The sequence below is a fragment of the Leopardus geoffroyi genome, chromosome B3 (genome assembly GCF_018350155.1).
Source record: "Leopardus geoffroyi isolate Oge1 chromosome B3, O.geoffroyi_Oge1_pat1.0, whole genome shotgun sequence".
NCBI lineage: Eukaryota > Metazoa > Chordata > Mammalia > Carnivora > Felidae > Leopardus > Leopardus geoffroyi.
This window is the reverse complement of record NC_059337.1, coordinates 5,333,302-5,357,164: the sequence shown is the minus strand read 5'-3', so window position 1 is coordinate 5,357,164 and position 23,863 is coordinate 5,333,302. Positions and strand designations below refer to the sequence as shown.

The 23,863-nt window shown below is 45.4% G+C and overlaps 1 protein-coding gene across 6 annotated transcripts in view; it reads right to left on the bottom strand.

The window, feature by feature from the left end:
• Positions 1–189: 189 nt before the first annotated feature.
• Positions 190–23,863, bottom strand: part of BLM (BLM RecQ like helicase) — a 90,369-nt gene continuing 66,695 nt past the window's right edge. For 4 of the 6 annotated variants that reach the window (XM_045452273.1, XM_045452276.1, XM_045452279.1 and 1 more), the window contains 8 exons: positions 23,532–23,727; positions 20,816–21,006; positions 16,679–16,826; positions 10,193–10,392; positions 9,535–9,727; positions 6,068–6,190; positions 3,569–3,770; positions 190–549 (listed from right to left, as the gene is read on the bottom strand). In XM_045452273.1, the coding sequence (XP_045308229.1) occupies positions 372–549; positions 3,569–3,770; positions 6,068–6,190; positions 9,535–9,727; positions 10,193–10,392; positions 16,679–16,826; positions 20,816–21,006; positions 23,532–23,727 (1,431 nt within the window). In that variant the 3' untranslated portion in view covers positions 190–371. Of the gene's footprint in view, positions 550–3,568; positions 3,835–6,067; positions 6,191–9,534; positions 9,728–10,192; positions 10,393–16,678; positions 16,827–20,815; positions 21,007–23,531; positions 23,728–23,863 lie in introns of those variants that run through there. The other 2 variants (XM_045452275.1, XM_045452277.1) reach the window with 2 other exon arrangements.

Genomic DNA, 23,863 nt, shown 5'->3' with positions numbered 1-23,863 from the left:
CTGTCATTTGTCTTTTAATTTTGTTTATGTCTCCTTCGGCAGTTTCACACTTTCACAGTGTCCCACGCGTGTCTCTTCCTGCGGCCTCGGTGTTTCATGTTGTGCTCAGAATCTCTCTGAGATGATTCAGCTGCTGCTTCAGACGTTCTGAGAAACAACGGCCACAAGGCTTGCCGTGGCGGCAAATCATGCTTATTCAAAAGAAAACGTTTATTTTAAAAATAAGAACTGTCACCCCAAGCATTTATTTAAATATTAATAGTTACGGATAAAAATTACAAATGGTACAACAAAACTAACAGCTTTATGTTCACAGATGGTGAGACGCTGACAAACGAGAAAGGAGATCTATGTACATGGAGATTTGGTTGTTATGAAAATGCATACGAAGGCTTAAGAAACGGTCTATTTATAGGCTTTGGTGGAGCCATAATCCCCAATTTTCTACTGGCTCCTGGTGCTGCTTGGGGACCAGGCAAAGGCGAACGGGGTCCAAATATGTTGGAGGATTTACTTTTAGCAGATATCCTTCTGCACGTGGTGGACCCCCTAAAACGTGACAAAGAAAAGAAAACGAAAATGTTAAATAAAACCAAAAGCGAACAGTCTTCTTGCTCTTAACCTGCGCGGGCCTATATAATCAGTCCATGATTTTCCTTGGTCTTCCGTGTCCGTGCATTTGCTGCCCGCAGGGGCCCCTGTAAGGAAGTTTCTGTTACAGTTCAAGGAATGAAGGATTACTGCCCTTCACACACTCTTGCCTTGACTTTGTCTTAGACGTTTCTTAATTCTGTGACTTGAGATGGACAGACCTCCTGTGCCTGCCCCCACCCACCCTTTTCACCGCTGATCGTCAAACCTTCCCTCTGGACTACACGGCCCAGATCCATATTCCTTAATCTATTCTGACCAAGTAAAGGAAGCGAGAATACTTCGGCTGAAGGTCCCAAATGCCCAGACAACAGACACTCTGGAATGACTGTGACTGCCCAGTTCGGAGAAAGGTAGCTGCGTGGGCGAGTGCCTGCCTGCAGGGCTGTGAGCAGAGCACAGAGGGGCCTCTTCCCGGCTGCAGATGTGGCTCCCCCGGGGAGGCGCTTGGGTCTGCGTGCGTGTCAGGGCCATGTCACCGGCAGCCGGCTCTCTAGCCCACTCTCACCTCCTGCTTGCTGCCTTTCGAACCAGGCAGGAGCCCTGCCCCAGCCGATTACAGAGTCCTTCCCGCACCTCACTTCCCTCACTGACCCGAAGATATCAGCTTTTCTTTTTCTCCCCACAAAGAAACCAAAGGAAAGGGTCAGGGAGCCAGCATTCTACTCAGGATAACAGCAGAAGCCTCTCCCTGTGCGGGCATTTTCCATGGCTTGTAACCATGCTGAATCCATGCCCAGAGGTAATTCCATGGCATCGGGGTATCCAAGTGGCCTATCTCTGAATTTGGGGGCCAGGGTCTAAGGACATTCTGGTAGGGCTGGGTGAAGAGTGGTTTTTCCACATTTTTAAACTCTTGCTGGAGGGCAGTTTTACTGCAGAACTGGCAAAGATCTGCTCCACCGGCAGAGAAGCAGCCTTAAATTTCCCTACGCTGATTTCCTGCTGAGAAATTAAGCCCTGAGCGAAAACCTGCTGTTTATGTTGATTTACAGAATGAATCTGCCAACAGCAGTTTCCATTTCAACCCGGCCATCCATTTTACTCCCACTCAGAGGGCCCGGAACACAACCGGTTCATTGTGTGTTATTCTGGAGATGTAAAACTCTGAGGGCGGGGTGGGGACTTAAGGTCTCTGGCAAAGAGCCACTTGTATTCTGTTGCTGCGCAGACTCCCAGCCAGGTGAGCAGACTGGAGACTGGGAAACCATCACAGCGGTTTAGTGCAAACTAGGAGAATGAAGCACACGTTCGAGGCTGCTACAAGGGCAAAAAAAAAAAAAAAAGTTACAAAACTCCGTGGTTTTGGCCAGCAGGGATTAGAAAAGACTCCCATTGTAAACACGCAGGCTAATTAACAACCAGCATCAAAATTGGTACTGGCTTTTGGGTAAGTGTGAGTTTTACGGCTTCTTCTTAGATTAGCTCTAACCCACAGGGCAAAGTGCTTCACTCTTATAAACAGAAGTCGGGAAAACTGGAAAGGGAGCCAAGGGCAACGAACACTGAAATATGGGGTGCTCTGTCCGAACAAGTAAGAATGGTCAGATCATAATCATGTGTGAGGGATCTCCGTGGGCGACGTGCAGAAATGAGGGTGCTCGGGGCAGGCGTGGGCCAGCCAGAGTCCAGTCCTACCTGGGACCTGGAGCCCCGGGGCTGGGGAGAGGCTCACGCAAGCCTTCCCCTTGTCATAAACCCCAGGGGTCTAGACCAGATGCCTTTTACATTCTCCTTCTACTCCATGAGCTCCCGAGGAAATGGCTATTTCCCCAAACGGAGGAGTAAATGAGGAAAGTACGAAAATGTCCCCACCAAAGAACATCTGCTGGTCACTTGCGCACTAAAAGCCACAAAATTAAAGTAACATTTACTAATGCCTTTAACTTCTGTACCCTGGCAGAAGGATTAGCATGTACAAGATGCTTGTTTATGGACTTAACAGGAAAATGACAATTTGGTAACATTTGCCTTCCTTCCTCTTCCCCCAGCCCAGTTTTGTTTTTTATTACCCAGAAGGAAAGGAGGTAGAAAAACTGCAAAGAAAAACACAACAGCTTGTAAAAGTTTACTGAGGACTTGTTCCCTCTTTTCTGTAAGCCCTTTGTGTTAGAATGTGCAGGTAGCTGGGGGTCGGGTTCTCCAGACTGATGGGAAGGTCACGGTCCCGCCAGACCTTACTTACCCACAAGGCAAAGGCAGAGGCTGTCAGAAGAAGGCGCTGTCAGGACCAGTGCAATTACCAAGAATAAGGACACTGCACAGATCATCACCCAGGACCCGACTCCCTGCTGGCGTGCAGACAGAGCCCCAAAGTCACCGCATCCCAGCCCAGGGGCCTGGCAAGTGTGGGGGAGGGGAGACACAGCCCTTAGAGGCCTGGCTTACATGACCTTTGGGTTCACCTGCTGTGGCCTCTTCTCTGCTACCCTGAAAAGGTGGGGAGATTGGCTCTCCCCAGGTATAACCGAACTGGGAGCGTGGAGGACTGCCAGGTGGAGGCCCGCACGTTCTGTAGCAGTAAAAGTGGCATAGCAGGTACCGATGGTCATAAAAAACAAAACCCTTTGTTTACTCAGCCAGTATATGATTTATAATATTTTAGGTGGAAAAGTCCCTTAAGAGCATTGATAAAAAAAAAATCCCCCCCCCCCCCCAGGGTAATGTCAAAACGGGAGATGATCATGCGGACTAGAAAACCGAGGCGATAATCAATTTAGGAGTAGAGATTAAAAAAAATCTGAAACAAATGTTTCTGTTTTGGCTCAAACCTTAATCATCACCCCATTAACTGGAGAGGCGACGTTTAACGACAGTCTGTTTTAATAAGAGCTTCAAAGTGAACCGGGGCCACTCCGCTTCTGGCCGTTCCTCCCTGACCCACCACCCCACAGACCGCAACGCAGGACGGACGTACCCTTTTGTCTTGGAGCCACCGAAACCAGTCTTCCTCCTCTTCGACCTCTGGGAGGCTGGCATCCTTTTTCTCTTTCTTTCATTTCTGGTTTTATTTGCAAAGTAGTGAGAAGATACGGGCATTTCCTCATCGGACTCCACAGGGGCATTTCTTCTGGTGCCTCTGCTGCTGCCCGGACTCACCCGGGGGGAACCGTCATCGGCTGCAAGCAGACAAGGCAGACGTTTACACGCGACGCTGTGCTGGCCCGGGTGCGCTGATGGTCCCTGTGGACACAACACAGGGGTGCGGTCTGGCAGACACCCAGCTGCTTCCCAGGTGTCCTCCTGCCACACGGGTTCAACAATTCTGCAAGAACTGAACATTTCTCTTTCATGTCACAGAGCCCCAAAGTCCTCAGTGGAAGTTTACTTTTAAAGCAAAAAGATCAGAATTCATTAAAAAAGCTTGAGATACCTTTTTTTTTTTTTAAAGTAAACTCTACGCCCAATGTGGGACTTGAACTCACAATCCTGAGATCAAGGGTCACTTGCTCTACTGACTGAGCCAGCCGGGAGCCCCAGAAGTTTGTGACGCTCCTGAACTTAACTAGAGATGTCAGGTCTAGCTCATACTCGGTTGTGTATGGCCTTCGTCCCTGTGATCCTTCGGGCAGCTAATCCCGTTAAGTTCTTCGAAAAGTAGGGAGTGCTACATAAGACCAATTTACCATTTTACACGTGCTGGAAAAAGCGCCCAATGGAAGAGAAACATAACCAACTATGTTCTGCACCTCATCTTTGAACGGTTACTTAGTGAACGAGTGCCAGAAAACCCTGGGCCCCATTTATATTCTTTAAAGTCAGAAACCACTTCTTTACGTTATAGTTGTAAACGTTTCATATACTATGCGGGAAATGGGTCTGCATGAAAGCGTCAGTTTGCAAAAAAGGTGGCTATTTCCACAAGCACTGGCATCCTAAGGTACCTAAAAAGCATAAAACCTCTCTGTAGGTCAACAGGGATCCCAGCTACATTTCCTTTCCTTTCCTTCCCCTTCCTTCCTCTTCCTCCCTCCCTTTCCCTTTCTCCTTTCCTCCCTCCCTCCCTTCCTCTTTCTTTCAGTTTTAACTAGGCTCCATGCCCAATGTGAGGCTTGATTGCATTCACGACCCTGAGGTTAAGAGTCTGAGGTTAAGAGTCACAGCCTCTACCGACTGAGCCCGCCGGGTGCCCCCCAGCTCCATTTTCTGAAGGAACGTATTTCCTGGCCACTCCAGCCACCCTCCTGCCTGGCAGGAAGGGCCCTAATCCCCGGCCTCCTCATCCGTGCAACACTGGTTCACACGGGGAGGCAGAGAGGCTCTGGCAAAGCTGTCGTCCCGTCATCCTAGCTGTGGGGCTTGGACATAAAAAGGCTGTGAAATGGGCGTAGTTCTGAGGATTGAATGATACAAAACAGGCAAAGCTCTTGGCACAGCGTCTGTCCCTCAGTAAGTGGGAGCGATCGTCACCACACTGTGGGCTGTTTCCACAGAGCAGCCCGTCTTATGTGGGCAAGAATCCCCTTCCAGACAAGTTACTACACTAAACAAATGTTAAGTTCCTACCAATATTCAAAGCAAGGCTCTTAATGGAACAATTACCATGCAGAGGAATTTTTTAAAAATCCCACTTTTCAGCATTTTGTTAATGGATAAAAAACGAATGAGGAGAGACAGAACTTGAAACACAGGCTCACTCATTTCTCATCCTGCTAATCTTTTCCATTAGCCTTGAGAAGAACCCCCAGCCATTTGTTACAGAAACAGGAAAAACACTGAACTTGGCTTGTCTTTTGTGTCTCACTGCATGGCAATATGCTGGAGGAGGGCAGGGGAACTGGCATCTCCTATAACAAAACCTTCCTCGTGCCGATCTTCTCCTAGTTAATCCTGTCTGGTAGCTCAGTGATGAGGTTCACAAGGAGAGGGGCGACGTGACAGGCCACATCCTCGGGATCGTCTGCTAACAACAAGCTCACTTGGGCAGATTCTTTCCATTAACGATGAGATTATCTAGCATTCCAATTACACGTTCATTTTCGCCAAACATTTAAACTCCTGAATTTTATCTTTCCACGTGTTTGTCAGATAACGTGTGCCTTCCGCAGATAAGGAAACCAAGCACAACGAGGTTATTGTGGTCTGCCAGGGATAGCAGAGTGCGATGGTGGCAGATTTGGATTTCCTTGGGCACTTGCCTTTAATAGAACAGGAACTCCTGGGCCCAAAGGTCCTCCTCTGGGCCCTATTCCCAGGCCCAAGGACTGGCACTCCCCGGGGGGCTCACCAGTGTCCTCTAAGAGGTGCCTGGCACATCACAAACACCGGGGGCTGCTCTGGGCACTTGAGCGTCAGTGTGACAGGGTGTAGGAGGCACTGACACAACCCAGAAACCACAAAATTCTAATTCAGTGACATGCGGTGCTTCACGTTAAAACAGGCTTTTAGAAAACATGTATTTAGCTGCATACTGCACCTGGCAATGTCCACTCTGAGTATTTCTGCAATATTGGAATCACTTCTGCGCCGTATTTTTCCAGTTTGTCTTCAGTAACGCCATCAATTTGAAGCAAAACCTCAGGATCGGAAGATAAAGATTCTGTGCATGGGCATAAAATTAGGAATTTAAATGACCACCCATGGAAAAGCCACTGAATTCATGCTCATTCGCTCATTCAGCGCATGTCTGTCAAGTGCCAGCTAACTGCAGGGCACCAGGCACCCGGGCCAATTTTCTGAAAGGCAGTTAGTGCCAACAGAGGCGGCAGACAGGTCCAGAGGACAGGAGCCCATCATGTAATTCCGGCAGCAAAGGTGCGTGAATCTGGGCAGACGGTGGGGGACAGCACAGGACACGGGGCGGGGGAAACGGGAGGTGGGCACCTGTGCAGCGGGTCTCAGAGCTGAAGCACACTTTGCTGTCGTCCACTGTTCTCACAACAAAGACTTGTCTAGCTGCAACACTGATGCTCCCTGTTTCGGAGAACGCCCACATTTCCATTTCCGGCTCTGACTTCTCCCCTGCACTTTAGACACGCATATCCAACCCGAGGCCGTCACTGAATTCTTACTCCATCCCCAGCCCAAACCCGTTCTTCCTCCAGTCCGTAAAGAAACCACTTCTTTACGTTATAGTTGTAAACATTTCATATACTATGCGGGAAATGGGTCTGCATGAAAGCGCCAGTTTGCAAAAAAGGTGGCTATTTCCACAAGCACTGGCATCCTAAGGCACCTAAAAAGCATAAAACCTCTCTGTAGGTCAACAGGGATCCCAGCTACATTTCCTTTCCTTTCCTTCCCCTTCCTTCCTCTTCCTCCCTCCCTTTCCCTTTCTCCTCTGCAGACAGGGGCGCCTGGGTGGCGCAGTCGGTTAAGCGTCTGACTTCAGCCAGGTCACGATCTCGCGGTCCGTGAGCTCGAGCCCCGCGTCAGGCTCTGGGCTGATGGTTCGGAGCCTGGAGCCTGTTTCCGATTCTGTGTCTCCCTCTCTCTCTGCCCCTCCCCCGTTCATGCTCTGTCTCTCTCTGTCCCAAAAATAAATAAACGTTGGAAAAAAAAAAAAAAGAGTCCTCTGCAGACAGATGGCACATCAGCCTTGTAGCTGGACAAGCCCGTCATTTTAAAGATCGCTCTGGCTGCTGCATGGAAAATGAACTGTGGGGGAAAGAGTGGAACCTGGGAGCCTCGAGGAAGCCACCGCAGGGGCAGGCAAGGGCGCAGGGAGCCACAGTGTGGCGGTGCACTCGCACGGAAGAGGGGGATCCAGGGACACTGCAGAGGCCAGGTCTGCAGGATTTATAGATGCACGGGGCTAGGGAAGGGAGGAGGAGATCATTCCTACTATTCAACTTGAGCAAAGGAAAGAAAGGGCAGATCTCAAATCTGTGATTTTCACATCATTCCTATGTCGAGAGGAGAAGGGGCAGACCAGCAGGATCACGGAGGGTTAACAGAAGACGAAGTTGGACTGGCAAGCAGAAATGCAGACCCTTGAAAGAATCTGTACCTTTTCTAGAAAGATGTTGGAGTTATCGGCCGACTTTGTGGAAGATTAAAATGTGCAGAATGTTCACCTCTGGAGTTAAGGAGGCCAGGGAGGAAACTACGCTAAGAGCCTACCAACAAAATGCTGTATTCCATCAACTCTGAGACACACACTTTTCCACGCTGTGGCGTTCCTGAGGTCAAGGTGCAGCTTACAAGTGCTGACGGCCAGATGCCTACTGCCGCCTGCACACGTGAGGCCTGGTCATGGCTGTCCGGGCTGTTAGCATGTGCGCAGTTCACCTGCCCCACGAGATGTCCACCAGAGAGCACAGGACAACTGACTGTGGATGCAGAGAAGCTCCGGGTAATGGGGAACAGATTTGCCACTAATAAAACAAGTATCTGTCTTTGAGGAAATGGCCACGATTCTGTACCTTCTTGCAAGCAACAGCCAAGCGCTTCGCGTGCCCTACAGAAGGGCCCCCAGAGCAGACAGAGCAGGGTCACATTCGTGCTTCTGAGATGTGCCTCCGCCCGCTGATGCTCTCTGGCATCATCAGGGAAACGCCACCATCAAATCAGCGTGGGTGACACGGGTTTTGATTAAAATACTGGTGAAAAGAGTGGACCATGCTAAAAAAGACCGCGTCACTAACATTCTCAATGACACGAGGGCAAACAAAAGACATGGACGACTGAGTCAGAAACTGATTCCGAAGAGTCAGGCTTTGAATATGAACTTTTACAAGTACCGAAATCAACTTGCTTTGACTCTATGCATTTTTCATATATGCAGAGAATTGTATAATGATAAAAATCTGTATGTAAATAAGTAAAAAACAATTCTTTCAATAAAAGCACCATGTCACCACTTAATTAGCACATTTTTTTTCTTCCTTAATTGTCTATAAAATAGCAGTGTCTTAACATAGACGGTGGCTCAGAGTTGATGAAATGCTGTCATGACCTACAGTGGCAGGAACAGGAATGGAAATGAGAGAAGATGTTGATCATGGGATTTTATGAAGGAAGCGTCCAGAAGGTAATATACACTCATCAGTCAACTATGTGGACGCCTAATTTTACAGGAGCAATCCTATTAGGATCTGAAGCTATGTAAATAACTCAGGTCAGCATGTTTTTTTCAACTAAAGACCAGCAGTGTGCTAGGGCCAGGTTCAAAGAAGCATAAAACATAATGTCTTTTCATAAGGAACTTAGCTCCTCATGGCAAAGGCATTTGTACATAACATGGCCAAACATCATAAAGTGGGCAGATAATGGACACACAATCAACGAGTGACAGCTGGTGGTAGAGATTATAAATATCCACATCCTAACGTCTGGCATTAGAGGAAAAAGTATAAAATTAAAATTATACTGTATGTCTGAATAACAAAGTATTATATGTACCTTAAAGGCTGTATTTTATCTTACATTTGTTTTTCTGAGCTTTTATTTATTTATTTATTTATTTATTTATTTATCCTTAGTCTGATCTCTATTATTTATTTATTTATTTTATTTTTAATTTTTTTTTTTTTTCAACGTTTATTTATTTTGGGGACAGAGAGAGACAGAGCATGAACGGGGGAGGGGCAGAGAGAGAGGGAGACACAGAATCGGAAACAGGCTCCAGGCTCTGAGCCATCAGCCCAGAGCCCGATGCGGGGCTCGAACTCACGGACCGCGAGATCGTGACCTGGCTGAAGTCGGACGCTTAACCGACTGCGCCACCCAGGCGCCCCTGATCTCTATTATTTAGAGTCTCTCTCTTTTTTTTCAATACGTGAAATTTATTATCAAATTGTTTTCCATACCTGAGCTTTCAATTTAGAGATTAAATAATGAAACTAAACGGAGCTATATCAGTGCACTTAAAAAGTTCCATAGCAGGATTAACTTTCGGCTTATTAATTTACACCACATAACAGAAGACTCACACATACCCACCTGCAAGCTTCTTGAGAGTGACAGTATTAAAAATATTAAAGTAATGGACGCCAAAAACTTTTCCCAGAGATTTGCAGACTTCCGTCAGTTCTCCAAGACATTTCTTAACTATCTCTTCCCTCTGAGACATCTTTGCCACCAAAGCTTTCTGTTTCTTCACACTGCTGGAGTTTTCCGTTTCCATAAAGTCTACCTTTGTGAGAAAGAAAGTGATCATAGGAGTGGGGACACGTGCGCTTGTATCCAAATACAGGCTGTGTTTAATCCTTAACTGCATTTTTTGGCTTTTGGTTTTTTGTATTTCGGTTATGCCAAGTAGATACTGGAGGCCCCTTGGGAACAGGGGCTGAGCACTTCTCCTCTGTCCGTCTCCAGTACCTAGCACAGAACGGCTTCTTAGGAAATGTTTACCTAATGAATACAGGATGATTCAGAGATCGGACAACCCATCGAATTCACTTTGACAGGTACTACATTACTTGGGTTCAATTTTAAGATCGCTTTCCAAGTTAAGAGCAACAGAATACGTTCACATAGGACAGCATATAGAAATTTAGTATCCATAAGCTTTGGAAAAGATCTTTTAATTTGCGGTAATATATTTTCTGCCCACTCACTGTAAGGTAATAAAGTAAAATAAACATTTAAAATACCATACCTTTAAATGCCCATTTAGTACAGTTTCGGCTTTATTTCCTGGCACCATATAGGCAATTGGTTGGTCATTGGCATTGATATATAAGTCTTCATCCAAAATCTTGTCAAGTACCAACTTTTTAAAGAGTCTTTCGGCGTTGTGTCGTGAATAACTAGATCCCTTTCCGAATATCCCCGACTGAATTTTCGCACTCTTACTCCCTGGTAAGAAGGCCCGAGAAGTTAGATTAGTAAATATAGGTACGTCAGAAGCCTCCAGTAGGAGAGGCTGAAAAAGTCATTTATGTGACAGTCCGGATAAATGAGGTAGGTAATCTCTTCCACAGGAAAACCCATGGCACAAAGAGACACCCGTTTCCATAAAATGGGAATATTTGAGTAGAACTCTAAAATTTCAATGGTTATATGTACTTTTCCTCAACTTTTTATGATCTGCATTGGCCAAAACCAGCAGCAAAATAAAGCTTATCGTTTTAGGCTGTGGCATTTATAGCTTATAACATTACATTAGAGCAAAGAAATCAGAGAGAGTTTATATAAAGTTTAAGCACTTTGTATCACTGTGCTACATCAGGATAACTGTGCATTACTGATCCAGTTACAAAAAAATGTGGACAATCATTTTTATAAATACCATCTCTGGTCCTGTCCTGAAAGCACTTCTCACTTACAATCCCAGTATTTAAGTCTCTATTTTTTGTGACCCTCACAGAGGAAGCCTTCCCAAACTGTAAAACAAAAGCACATCAGGGCACGAGACTACACCCTTCCCTCCGCCTCCTTCTGGCTGAGAGCACCGCACTGGGCTGGGTCCTGGGTTTCAAATCCAATCTGCTGTAATTATTGATGTCTTCATTGTAAACACAACTTTATTATAACAATCTACTTAAGAAGTCTTGTGACACTGATTATAATCAGAATTAACAGTTACTTTGTAAAGCTTTAGCTCTACTTTAAGAGTTTCAAATAATTACATTGTAAATGTCAGATGGCTTCTGGTCATATATACTCAATGATTCAAGTTTTTCTTTCTTCAGGTGATTTTGTATCCCTGAAATGTCACACTGCAGATCAGACCACCGCTCTGGTATCGGTGGGCTGGGTGACATGGGCTAGCCCTAGTGCTGGGGATAGCTAAGAAGCAGGAAAAATAAGTAAGCTTTGAAAGGGGGGAAGGGAGGAAAGCACCTGGCTGGCTCAGTTGGAAAAGCATGTGACTCTTGATCTCAGGGTTGTGAGTTTGAGCCCTACACCAGGTGTAGAGGTTATTAAAAAAATAAATAAATTTAAAGGAAAAAAAAAAAAGCAAAGTGAAACACAACTTTCTTAATAACATGTAAGAGCTAATGAGAAATTGAGTATGCCAGAAAAATGTTTGATTTAGTAATCTAGGAATTTACATGGAAGGTGCAGAGATATAGCTGAAGCTGTATTTAAAACACCATTTACTGCATCCTTAAGTACAACAGAAAAAGATGTTTTTAAATAAGACTACTTAAAAAATACATTTTATCAATATGGCAACATATATATTACTAAAAACTACTTTAAAAGAAAAATTAAGAAATGCTTATATATCTGATACAGAAGTGATATAAATTATATGTACAGTATGATAAGTAAGTGGTTGTACACAAACATGTTAAAATATTAGCAGTTTGGGGGCACCTGGGTGGCTCAGTCGTTTAAGCATCTGACTTTGGCTCAGGACATGATCTTGTGGGTCTGTCAGTTCGAGCCCCGAGACAGGTTCTGTGCTGACAGCTCGGAGCCCTGAACCTGCTTCAGGTTCTGTCTCCCTCTCTCTGCCCCTCCCCGGCTTGCACTCTGTTTCTGTCTCTCTCAAAAATAAATAAACATTAAAAAAATCAATTATTTTATCTGCAACTCCTTGTTCTTCCTGACCCCCCGAAAGAGGCCCAGACTAGAAGGCGAGAATCCACAAAGGGAAGATCAGCCTGAAAAGCAGCTTTGGTCCTGAGGAACAAGCAATGTTCCTAGCAATGTCTTCCTGTCTTCCTTCCTCCCTTCCTTCCTCCCTTCCTTCCTCCCTTCCTTCCTCCCTCCCTCCCTCCCTTCCTTCCCTTCCTCCCTCCCTTTCTGGCATGTGTGCACACTCGTGAGTCAGTGAGGGGCAGAGGGAGAGGGAGGGAGAGAATCCCAAGCAGGCTCCCTGCTGTCAGCTGCGCAGAGCCCGAGGTGGGGCCCGATTCCACAAACCGCAAGATCGTGACTTGAGACGAGACAGAGCTGGACGCTAAACTCACTGAGCCACCCAGGCGCCCCTCAGCTATTAATGCTTTAAACAATAAATGCGCCTATTAATTGCTTTACCTGGTTTTTGAATTAAAGTAAGGCACACATGTGGGAAAAATAAAATATAGTACAGAAAGGTTTAGAATGAAGACCAGCATTCCTCTGTCCCACCCTCTTCTCTTCTGGAAGGCAATCATGTTTTGTGTTGTTCTTTTTTTTCTTTCCTTTCCCTTTCCTCTTTCTTTTCTTTTCTTCTCCTCTCCTCTCCTCTCCTCTCCTCTCCTCTCCTCTCCTCTCCTCTCCCCTCCCCTCCCCTCCCCTCCCCTCCCCTCCCCTCCCCTCTCCTCTCTCTCTCTCTCTCTCTCTTTCTTTTTAGTAATCTCTACCCCCAGTGTGGGGCTTCAACTCACAACCCCGATTTGGAGCTCTTTGGACTGAGCCACCAAGGCGCCCCAGGCAGTCATGTTTTAAGTAGCTTTTGCTTTTAGCTCTTCTGGTGGCAACCTCCACAGGCAACCCTCACTCTTGCTGTCATCCCACCAGCCAGAGCCACTGCCTGACAATTTAGCTGCTGACCCCCACTGTGAAAGATAAAGCTTTATCTCATTTTTACCTCTCACTTTCCCTTGCCCCAGATTTGGCTAGTTATACATTAATATTGGTTCATGTATTGATTATTTTCTAACTTTATTTATTAAAAAACATTTTTTTAATGTTTTTTTTTTTTTATTTTTGAGACAGAGAGAGGCAGAGCATGAGCGGAGGAGGGGTAGAGGGAGAGAGAGACCCAGAATCCGAAGCAGGTTCCAGGTTCTGAGCTGTTGGCACAGAGCCCAACGCGGGGCTCGAACTCACAGACTGTGAGATCGTGACCTGAGTCGAAGTCGGACTCTGCTCAACCGAATGAGCCAGCGAGGCGCCCCTATTTTCTAACTTTAGATAGAACTTCTGGCTACTCCCTCTACCTTCTACCTCGGAGGTTATTAATACCTCGAGTATTCCAAGTACTTTCTTTTATTTACTGTACTTATATTTTTATATCATCAAGATTAACACATCCTGTCCTGCGCCCCACACGTTGAAGTCTGTACATTGCCTCTAACTGTTGTAGGTTGTCAGGAAAGTTTCCGTCCCTACTAAGAAAGTCCTGACTCCTGCGTAACCCTCCGGAGAATGTTTACTGCATCCAGACAAATGGATCATTTTTTTGGTACATTTTATCAATGACTCAAAATCGTGTGACAATTTCCTTTGTTTTATATTTGACCTTGGCTCTCTTTCCATAATCTTTCCCATGGAATTTCTAAGTGCCTTTCTCTTTCTGTTGAGAAATAACAAGCGTCGTTCACTGTTCTCAAAAATTTTCATTTCTTATTCCTTCTCTACACTGCTTGGGACCTGTTTTTCTTGACTTTCTGTTACAATCTGCACAGACTGTTCATTGGACCTGCTTCACAGCTGTGGATCTGGGCTTTCTTCCCCCTGGACCCATGGGTCAGCTTCCCTGTTTATGGTATCACTTCTTTGCCTTCTAGTCTCTAGGGTTGCTGATATTAATCTGATGCCAGTTTGGCTTTGGTTTCTTTCTTTCCAGTTTTCAGGATTATCTCTGAAGGGGTCCAGAATATGCCACTGTGGCATAAAAATTACCTTGAGCGGAAGGCATCTGAGTTCCTGAAATCTCTTATCTGTAAAAAGCAGAGACCTCCCCCCAAAACTCCAATGTCATAAATTCTCTCCCTGGGAGTAACCAGAGAAGACCGGTTTTTATCACTGGAGATGAGAAGCCTCCATACCACTCCTAAACATTGTCACAAAACTATCTTATCTCCCTCTCTTCTATTCTAAGGGCCCATTCGTCTTTCCAAAAACACCCCCAACATTTGTTTTCCTTTAAGTGTCCTTTCCCCTCTTCCCCTTCCCCTATTAAGACGGTATATAAGCTCCAATTTTTAAAAAATGATTATATATTTCTGAGAGAGAGAGAGAGAGCATGAAAGCAGGGGAGGGGCAGAGAGAGGGGGACAGGGGATCTGAAGTGGGATCCATGCTGACTGCTGACAGCAGTGAGCCTGATGTGGGGCTCAAACTCACAAACCCTGAGATGGTGACCTGAGCCAAAGTCAGATGCTCAACCAACTGAGCCACCCAGGTACCCCTAAGCCCCAATTTTAATAGGGGTACATTATTAATTGAGCCACATTTTGATTAAATCTGTCTTTTGTCAGTTTAATTCACAGGCCCCCAAACATTAAATCTAACAGGGTGGAGGAAAAGTTTTTCTTTCCCAACATCACTTTATTCTTGGTATTCTTTTTATCTTTTTTTTTTTTTTTTTTAAAATAAGATTTGTTTTATTTTTAGAGGGTGAGTAAGCTGGGGAGAGAGGGGCAGAGGGAGGGAAAGAGAGAGAGAGAGAGAGAGAGAGGGAGAGGGAGAGAAGGAGACGGAAGAGAGGGAGAGAGAGAATCCCAAGCAGGCCCCATACACAGTGTAGAGTCCAATGCTGGACTCGATCCCATGACCCTAGGATCCTAATCTGAGCTGAAATCAAGAGTCAGATGCTCAACCAATTAAGCTACTCAGGTGCCCCATACTCTTGGTATCCTTAAATCTCATAAAGCATCTCCTTTGGCATTCGGTGGACATTTTAATCTGGAAGCTTTTTACTCTTTCATTCAGGGAAATTTGATAATTCCTTCTAATTCTATTTCAAAAATTTTGTCAGACTTCACATCTCCTAAGAAGTGATCTATATTTTTTTCTCATATTTTCCATGTATCTTTTTGCTCAAGTCTTAAAAGATTTTCTTGACTTTACCTTCCAACATTTCCACTAAATTTACTATGTCAATCACTTAGAATTTTTAACAGCTCTTTCTCATTCTTTGTTTCTTTCCCGTAACATTCTATTATTACTTAAGTCTTTGTGAAGAAACTAAATTATGAGTTTGCTCCCCCTTCTCCCTAAAGCTACTACTTATTTTGTAAATTGTCTCTATACTCAGGGTCAAACACTTGGTTTCTCCTTTGACTGTCCAGTTGTAGTTAACCTTCAGGGATCAGGTTAAACTTCTGAAGTGGTTTGCCCCCCGTTATTTTGTATCTATTTCCCCCTAAATCCCTCCAGTGAACAGAGATATCCAGTTGGCAGGTTTGCTTTAGGCTGGGTGGTCCCCAAATGCCGCTTGGGGGCTCTGGCCCCTAACTCAGCTGCCTTTCTATTCCTCGGGCACTTGATTTTTGTTTTGGAATCAATTCCAGGCTGGCATTTGATGGAGTTCTTTCGTGGGCCGACTTTAACTGCCCCCTCCTGTTTGTGGCTCCTCTGCTTACACTCCCACCCCCGGGACCTGGAGACTCAGTCTGAGGCCTCCTGACAATGGGAGTTCTGCCTGGTTGAGAGCCCTCCTCGTCTAAGACTCTCTCCTTCATTAATTTTGCACGGTGGCTTATTGTATTTCCTTCCGCTCGTCAACATGCTTCCATTCGTTCCCTGAAAGATTTGAAAAACCTTGAATCTGATGATGGGCTCTCTCTGGTTACCGATGCCCTTGTGAATCAAATCCCCATTTTATTTCCACACTATTATTTTGATAGGGCCTCAAAACAAACAAAAAAAAGAAGACAGATACTTCTGCCCAGGCTGCCGTCCGGAAATGGAAGTCACTCAACAGGCGACTCTCCAAGCAAGTTATAGTCCATTCATTCAGATGAGGTCGTATACGCGTTAATATTTTCTTTGTATCTGTTTTTATTATTCCTAATGTTTTTATTGGTGTATCGTTGACATACAACGTTATATCAGTTTTGGGGGTACAACATAGTGATTCAACAACCATACACATTATGCTCCGCCCGCCATGACACCGACTGACACCACACGACGTTTTTACAACAGCATCGCCTACATTTCCTGTGCTGTGCTTCTCGTTCCCGTGACATCTGCATTTTCTAACTGTAAGTTTGTACCTCTTAATCCCCTGTACCCACTTTGCCCTATTACTTGCTTCTCTGAATGTGAAAACCTCACCTTAGTAACATAAATTCTACACAAATAATTGTTACCATTCATAAAAGCTGATTTTCTTTTGTTACTCAAGAAGTTTTATTCTGAAATCCTCAAGTTCTACAAGACAGACAAAAGAGATTTTTTTCCACGTACTTGAGATGATTTCTGTAGATGTTCAATTTCAACTGCTGTAACTGCAACTATAAAACAGAGAACTTACCCAAGAAAATGTCAACCAGCATATTCATAGTAAATCTCCCAGAAGGACCTGCAGGGGGTTTGTTTCGTGTTCCTTGTGCTGAACTATGTTCTTGAACAAATCTTACAATATCTTTTACATCATCAGTCACATCTCTTGTCTTACAATCCTATGAATAAAAAGAGATTACTTTCGGTGTAATTAAGATGATAACCTAGACTGCTAGGGTTTAATAGTCCCTATTAAACCTAACAACGGTAGTCCCACAACAAACCGTTTCCACACCAAAACCAAGACCAAAAACCCAAGTTCCAAGTGTTCTTTCTTTTCTAAGTTCTTACACTGACCCTGTGTCTAGAACAATTAGCACTCCACTATGTATGTTTTATTGCTGTGTTACAGACATACCTCTCATCTTTCAATTACCCGATAGCATGCTGTGGGTGGGACTGTTGTCTCCTTCTTTTCAAACCCTTCATACCTTCTAGAACAGTGCTCCGGCATTTACTTGGATGGTGACCTCTGATCGCTTTTGGGGCTTTGATGGCACAGTCAACCCTTTTAATGGTCTCGTCAGTTTGCTCTCTCCTTCTCCTCACTGGTCTCCTAACGCGGCCTACTTTTTTAAGCCCCCATTACCACAGGACCTATCTGCTTTCATCTACCCTGGCTCTGTAAACTCGCAGTACTAACCACCCGCTGTTCTCAAAAGTGGCATCAAGCTCCTGGCCTCCGTCTATGCAGCCCCCTTACCTTCTAACCCTTGTTCATCTGCTGCAGTCTAACAACCTCAAGACAAACAGGTTTCTTGTCTTATTCTAAAAATTGGTGGTGATTCTGAGGCTCTGTCTGGGACTGTCATGAAACAGGGCCCTGTCCTCCCCTCCCACACCACTCCTGCCCTGATTCTTGGTGACTCAGCAGACAGATGATCCCCCACACCTTGGCCTCTGGCATCCTGATCTCCTCTGCCCTAGTGACCCTGTCCTCTGTGAATGCCAGCTGCTCACGTCCATGGTCATGCCCACCACCTTGGCCTCACTAATAACGGCAACCCCTTCATTCTACGACTGCCACCTCACGCCATCTAGTACATTCTGAGCCTAACAATCCACCGGGCCTGCCCATCCACGGGTTCCCATCAGATGATCTCTTGACTCAGCCTAAATTCCACAGCGGTCATTACAATACTACTGGTCCACGTAACTTCAACTCCCTGGCCCTTAGGCCACCTCATCACATTCACTGCTTGACACACAGTAGATCCAATTCTTCACCACTCCGTGCCTGTACCTCAGTAGCTGAACTTGGCTGGAGAAACACATGCAACCACGCTGAATGCGCTTTCAGCAAATGGCCACAGACCTCAGGGGGACCCTGACCGCGGCCAGGTGATCATCATACATCCCCAGTCTATCACTCCTCTGCTCTCTTAGAGCAGGAGTCGGCATACTGTGGCCTACGAGCTGGATGCCGGTTTCTGTAAATCAAATTTTACCGGAACACAGCCATGGAAAATCGATGTATTTATTGTTTATGTCTGCTTTTGGGCTAAGAGAGCAGAGCTGGGCACCTGTGACAGAGACCCTGATACCGAGGCGCACAAAGCCTGACGGATTTCCTCTGGCCCTTTAAGATAAAGTTTGCCGAACTGTCCTGGGCGGCCACTTCCCATTCTGCTTGCTCTTCAATCACTCTCTTATCCTGGCCGCTGCCGACCTTGCCTGCTTCTTCACTGAGAAAACTGAAGCAGCCGGAAGAGAGCTTTTGCAGATTCCTTCACAACATCGATCACCGGCGCCAGTCCTCCACGGCCTTCTCTTTCCTCCTGCTATTCCAGATGAACTCTCTAGGTTCCTGCCTAAAGCCACTCTCTCGACTTGCACATTAGACACCCCCCCCCCCGCCCCCCGTCTATTCAAGGACACTGCTCCAGCAGTTTTCGCCTCTCTCCTCACGTGTCAACGTTTCATCCTGGACAAGTGCATTCCTATCAGTGCAGCCACGGGCTGCTTCCCCTGCCAGCTGCTGTTTCGTTTCTCTGCTCATCCTTGAAGCACAACTGGTAAGAGTTCTCTATATTCGCCGTCCCCAGTTTTGCCCCCATCTACTGAAACTGGTCAAACAAACGCAAGCCGCCTCGATTCCCGTGGCGCTAAATCCAGTGGCGTCTTCCTGGTCCCCTCCCTGCTTAGCTTAGCGGCAGGGTTTGAGCGGCTCGCACACCCTCCTTTCTGAACCACTTTCTGGGCGTATTTTTGGTTTTCCTCTGACCTTGCTACTTCTCTTTCTTGGTCGCCTTTCCTTGCTCCTCCTCTTCTCCTTAACCTCTTAATGTCCCAGGGCTCAGAGGTTTGGTTTTCTTCTCTTCGGTCTAAACTTAAATCCTGAAGATTTCATCTGCGCACGCACGTGGCTTCAAATACCACCTATATGCCCAAATCCCTATGTACCACAAGCCTCTTTCCAGAATTCCTCAATTAACAGACACACCTAACTCAATACACCATAAACCTAACTGATCCATCCTGCCAAATGTCCTGCCCCACATGTCCTGGCCGGGGTGGGGGGGAGGGTCACACCACGCCTCCAGTTACTCGGCCCTCCATTCGCTGCTCTGGCCTGCCTTTTCCTTTCCCCTTAACTCTTGGCCCTGCTCAGCTACACGGGCTCCCCCACTATCCCCCCAATGCCCAGGTATGCCCCCCTGCCCCACCTTGGGGCCAAGAATGCCCACATCCAGGGAACTGCATCTTTGCAATAAGACTTCCCTGGGCCACCTTACCCAATACCGCATTGTGCCCCCCACCCGCCACTCCTGACTCCTTATACTGCTGTGCTTGACACGCACTTATGCTTTTGTATTCAGCTTCCCTCTGCTAGAACGTAAGCCCCACAAGGGCAAGGATGCTTATATCCTGTTCAGTGATGCATCCCAAACTCCTAGAACAGCACCTGACACAGAGCAGGCACTCAACAAATATTTGCTAAACGAGAAGTGATTGGCAGCATCTACAGGGGAGGGCTGGGGGCAGGCTGAGGCAGGGGTGGCGGGGGTGGGGTGGGGGATGGCTGCCGATCCATGATTCCACCCCAAGGGAGGGTATATCACCCTCTGCTCTGGCCAGCACTGCAGATCTTTGTAACTACTTTATTCTTCACATGGTATCACGATTATGTGAATCCACGTCTGTCTGTCCCCCTCCAGTCTATGAACTGGCCCACACCAGGTTCATCTGTGAATCCCTAGCACCTTGCAGACGTTTTTTTTGTTTTTTGTTTTTTAAAATTTTTTTAACGTTTATTCATTTTTGAGAGACAAAGACAGAGCATAAGTGAGGGGAGGGGCAGAGAGAGAGGGAGACACAGAATCCCAAGCAGGCTCCAGCCTCCGAGCTGTCAGCACAGAGCCCGACACGGGGCTGGCTCTCATGAACCACGAGATCATGACCTGAGCTGAAGTTGGACGCTCAACCGACTGAGCCACCCGGGAGCCCACCAACATTTCAAATAATGTGAAAATGCTCTGTTAAGTACAGAGACATTAAAACACAGAATCACCATGATAGGTAAAATAAAGTACCTGATGAATGAATTTAACAACTTCTCACAGTTATTTTTAGGACAGACAATAGCAAACTCATCTAGAAGCTACTGCTATTCATTCTTTATAGGTTTTAAATAACCAATTTATAGAATAACGTAATTGACCTGATTCAAATGCACGGTCCAATAGTTAGTATAACTCTTTTGAAAAAGAGTTCTTCCAATATAAATTGGAATTTGATTTAAATATTCTACCTGTACATGTCAGATCTTTTTGGGTTATCTACAGATTAACGATATTTCTAAAATATTCTGTAGCCTTTGGTACACATCTATAACCTTAGCATTTTGGACAGGTCCAGTAAACTTTTCATAGGCTTCTAATTTGAAAACTATTCCACAGAATTACTACTAAATGTTTCTATTCCAAATTACTATGGGGAAGAAGCCACCTTCCCCAGTTCAGTCCCCAAGGGCCCACGTATGGTAACCTAACTTGGCTAAATTAAGAAAGAAAAAACAAAACAAAACAAAACAAAACAAAACAAAAAGAAAAAACAAAGTCCTAGCAATTTCCTGAATTACAAAGAATTTAAAACTTTCTCATTTTACCTTGGTTTTACAGCAATTATCACAAGAAACATCTGGGTATTTCTTACAAAAATCAGGATTAAATCCATTTTCACCAAAGTAAGCTAAAAGCTGTATTCTCCTGCATTCTGTTATATTTTCACAGTAGTGCACCATACTGTACAAATTGTTGAAGTGAGTCTCTCTTGTATGACGGTTTCCATCCTTCTCCACTGAAAGAGGTGAAGCACATAGTAAAGACACTTCTTAGAGTAGAAAAATAGAAGAAAACACTACAAAAATGTTTAGAATAGATTAATATAATTTTAAATCTTAAATGAAATAAAATTACTAGTAGCCATTATATATCAACATAACATCATTCTATAGTATAATCAACTGAGTATGTTTATCCCTCAAATTTTTAGTTTTATAGGAATAAATGAAGGTTGTCATCAAGAGTGGCTGAACAATTGTTTTTAAATCTTCGTTGTTCCCAACAATGAAAATCTGACTGAACTTTACTACTGTACTTATCAGACACGCATGTACTTGACTGCACGTCCAAAGTCAGCAGAGCACGGATGGAACTATGGTAGCGGGCCGCACGCCTCCCTGGGCATCTGGGATGGAAGCAGTTAAGCCAGTGGCGCCAGAACCGTGCTGAGGAGCCCTGGGGTGCTGCGGTGAATACTGCGGGGTATTTTATTATTTTTTTATTTTTTATTTTTTATTAAAAAAAAAATTTTTTTTTTCAACGTTTATTTATTTTTGGGACAGAGAGAGACAGAGCATGAACGGGGGAGGGTCAGAGAGAGAGGGAGACACAGAATCGGAAACAGGCTCCAGGCTCTGAGCCATCAGCCCAGAGCCCGACGCGGGGCTCGAACTCACAGACCGCGAGATCGTGACCTGGCTGAAGTCGGACGCTTAACCGACTGCGCCACCCAGGCGCCCCAATACTGCGGGGTATTTTAAATGTCAGGGAAACACAGCAGTACCTAACATCTCCTGGCACCACACAAAATGCTAGTCTGCGGGGACGCCCCATGTTCATCTCTGTGAAACTGAAGTGTTGGAGGCTGTTGGGATAAAAACAAGTACCTCCAGAAAACCCGTGTGAAACAGGAAGTAAGGGTAGCAACATCTAATCTAATTTCAAGGTTTGAGAATGACGCACACATACTTACCATTGGCAAGCAACTGCGGTTAGTTAAGAAAGAAAATAAAATTTGTTTTTCTAGTTTACGAGTACTATATTTTTCCAAAATGTTGCTAAGTGTTTAAGACTTTAAATGCTTATTAAACTGTTTGGACCTAACTTAATACAGGTTCTGTTTAAAAACACACATGGACACACTGAGTTTAAAAGTTTCATTTTTTCACTGAGAATCGTCTTGTTACATAGAGTGCAAGGGGCGTGGGCTTTGGGGGTCAGGCAGACCTGGACCCCGACAGGGCGCTGCCGCTTACCGGCTCGCATCTCACGTCCTCGTCCATGAAATGAGGGGAGAAATGGCAGCACCTGTCAGGCTTGTCGTGCAGCCTGAGCGAAGGGATATAATCAAGCAGTGAAGGTGGCAGCATACGACAGGTGCCAAGCGATGCCCTCTGTCAGTATCGCTACCACTGTCCTTCCACTTGCCCCCCATCCTACTGCTGCTGCTGCTCATGGGGGCTCCCGGGGGCAAGTTACAAAACCTTAATGAAGCTCCCTTTTTTCATCGGACAAACTCTGCCTCAAAAGCCAGGCACTATGAGCAAAAAAGGTGATACAATATTTGGCACGGTGCCTGGTAAGTGTCACATCCCATATGTAGTATCTCTGGCGGGGTCCGTTCAAAAGCAGTCTCAAAATAGAAAACTTACTTAGGAAATACATTTAACTAGCACAACGTAATAGAAAAACGGGCAAAGGGCATAACAAAGCTCTAGAATACGTATCCGCTTTGACCTGGCAAATCTAAGTCTGGAAACGTATCCTATGTACACAAGCGCACAAACGCCCAAAGATACCCGTACAAAAATGCTCGATGTTGCACTGCTGATAACGTGAAAACCAAGAAATAATCTAGGTCTCTATTCAAAGAGGACTGGTTAAGTAGACATGGAATAAACCGTACTAGGGAATTCTAGGTAGTCAAACCACACGTGGCTACATCTTAGCGTAGAATGAAAACAGTAAGGTCACTGTACGTCGACGTAGGACAGGCACATCCCACTCACATTGCAAAATACATGCATTTGGCAGGGGTTAACAGCAAATACAAAATACTGCTTATCTCTGATGGGGGGTGGGTGGGGGGTTGAGATAGGAGAGGGACATACGGGGGGTTTTATTTCTTAACCTGGTGGTACCTGAGCGTTCGTTACTCCTTCCATTCTAGCATTCTGCGTGTTTGAAATATGTGTTACATGCAAGGACGCATGCAGAGATTGAATCTGGAAGGACAAAGGAAACCAACAGCTGGGGTTCTTTCCTAGAGTAGAACTGTATACAAGCATGCTTTGGGAATTTTCTGCCTCATGCACGTCCATATACACATGCCTGCATCATTTGAGTTTTACATGACAAGCGTGTGTGTAATACTTGTGCAATAAAAGTGAACCGAAGTAAAATTTCCATATCTACATAAACATTTCTAGTTTTCTATGACTATTTGAAGGAAACTGGACCAGAAGTACCACAATAGCAGGAGGAGATTACTATCACGAGGCTGAAAAGGACAGGATGTCTCTGCAACGGGGCTTGACTTACTCAAGATGAGTCTCTTCAGTCTGGTCACATCATGATAGGTATAGAACAGCAGGCAGTGAGATATTTCCCCATCTCTCCCCGCTCTGCCCGATTCCTGGTAGTAACCCTCCACGGATTTAGGGAGAGACGCGTGGATCACAAATCGCACGTCGGGTTTGTCAATCCCCATTCCGAATGCTATTGTTGCACAGATAACCTGATGGGAGAGCAAAAGCCTGTTAAGACTCATAACAGACTTAAAGACACATTTTAATCACAGATGCCTCTAAAAGCTCTATCCGATTTTACTTTAAAATGCACTCTATACAACTATCTAGTTTCTTTCTTTTTCT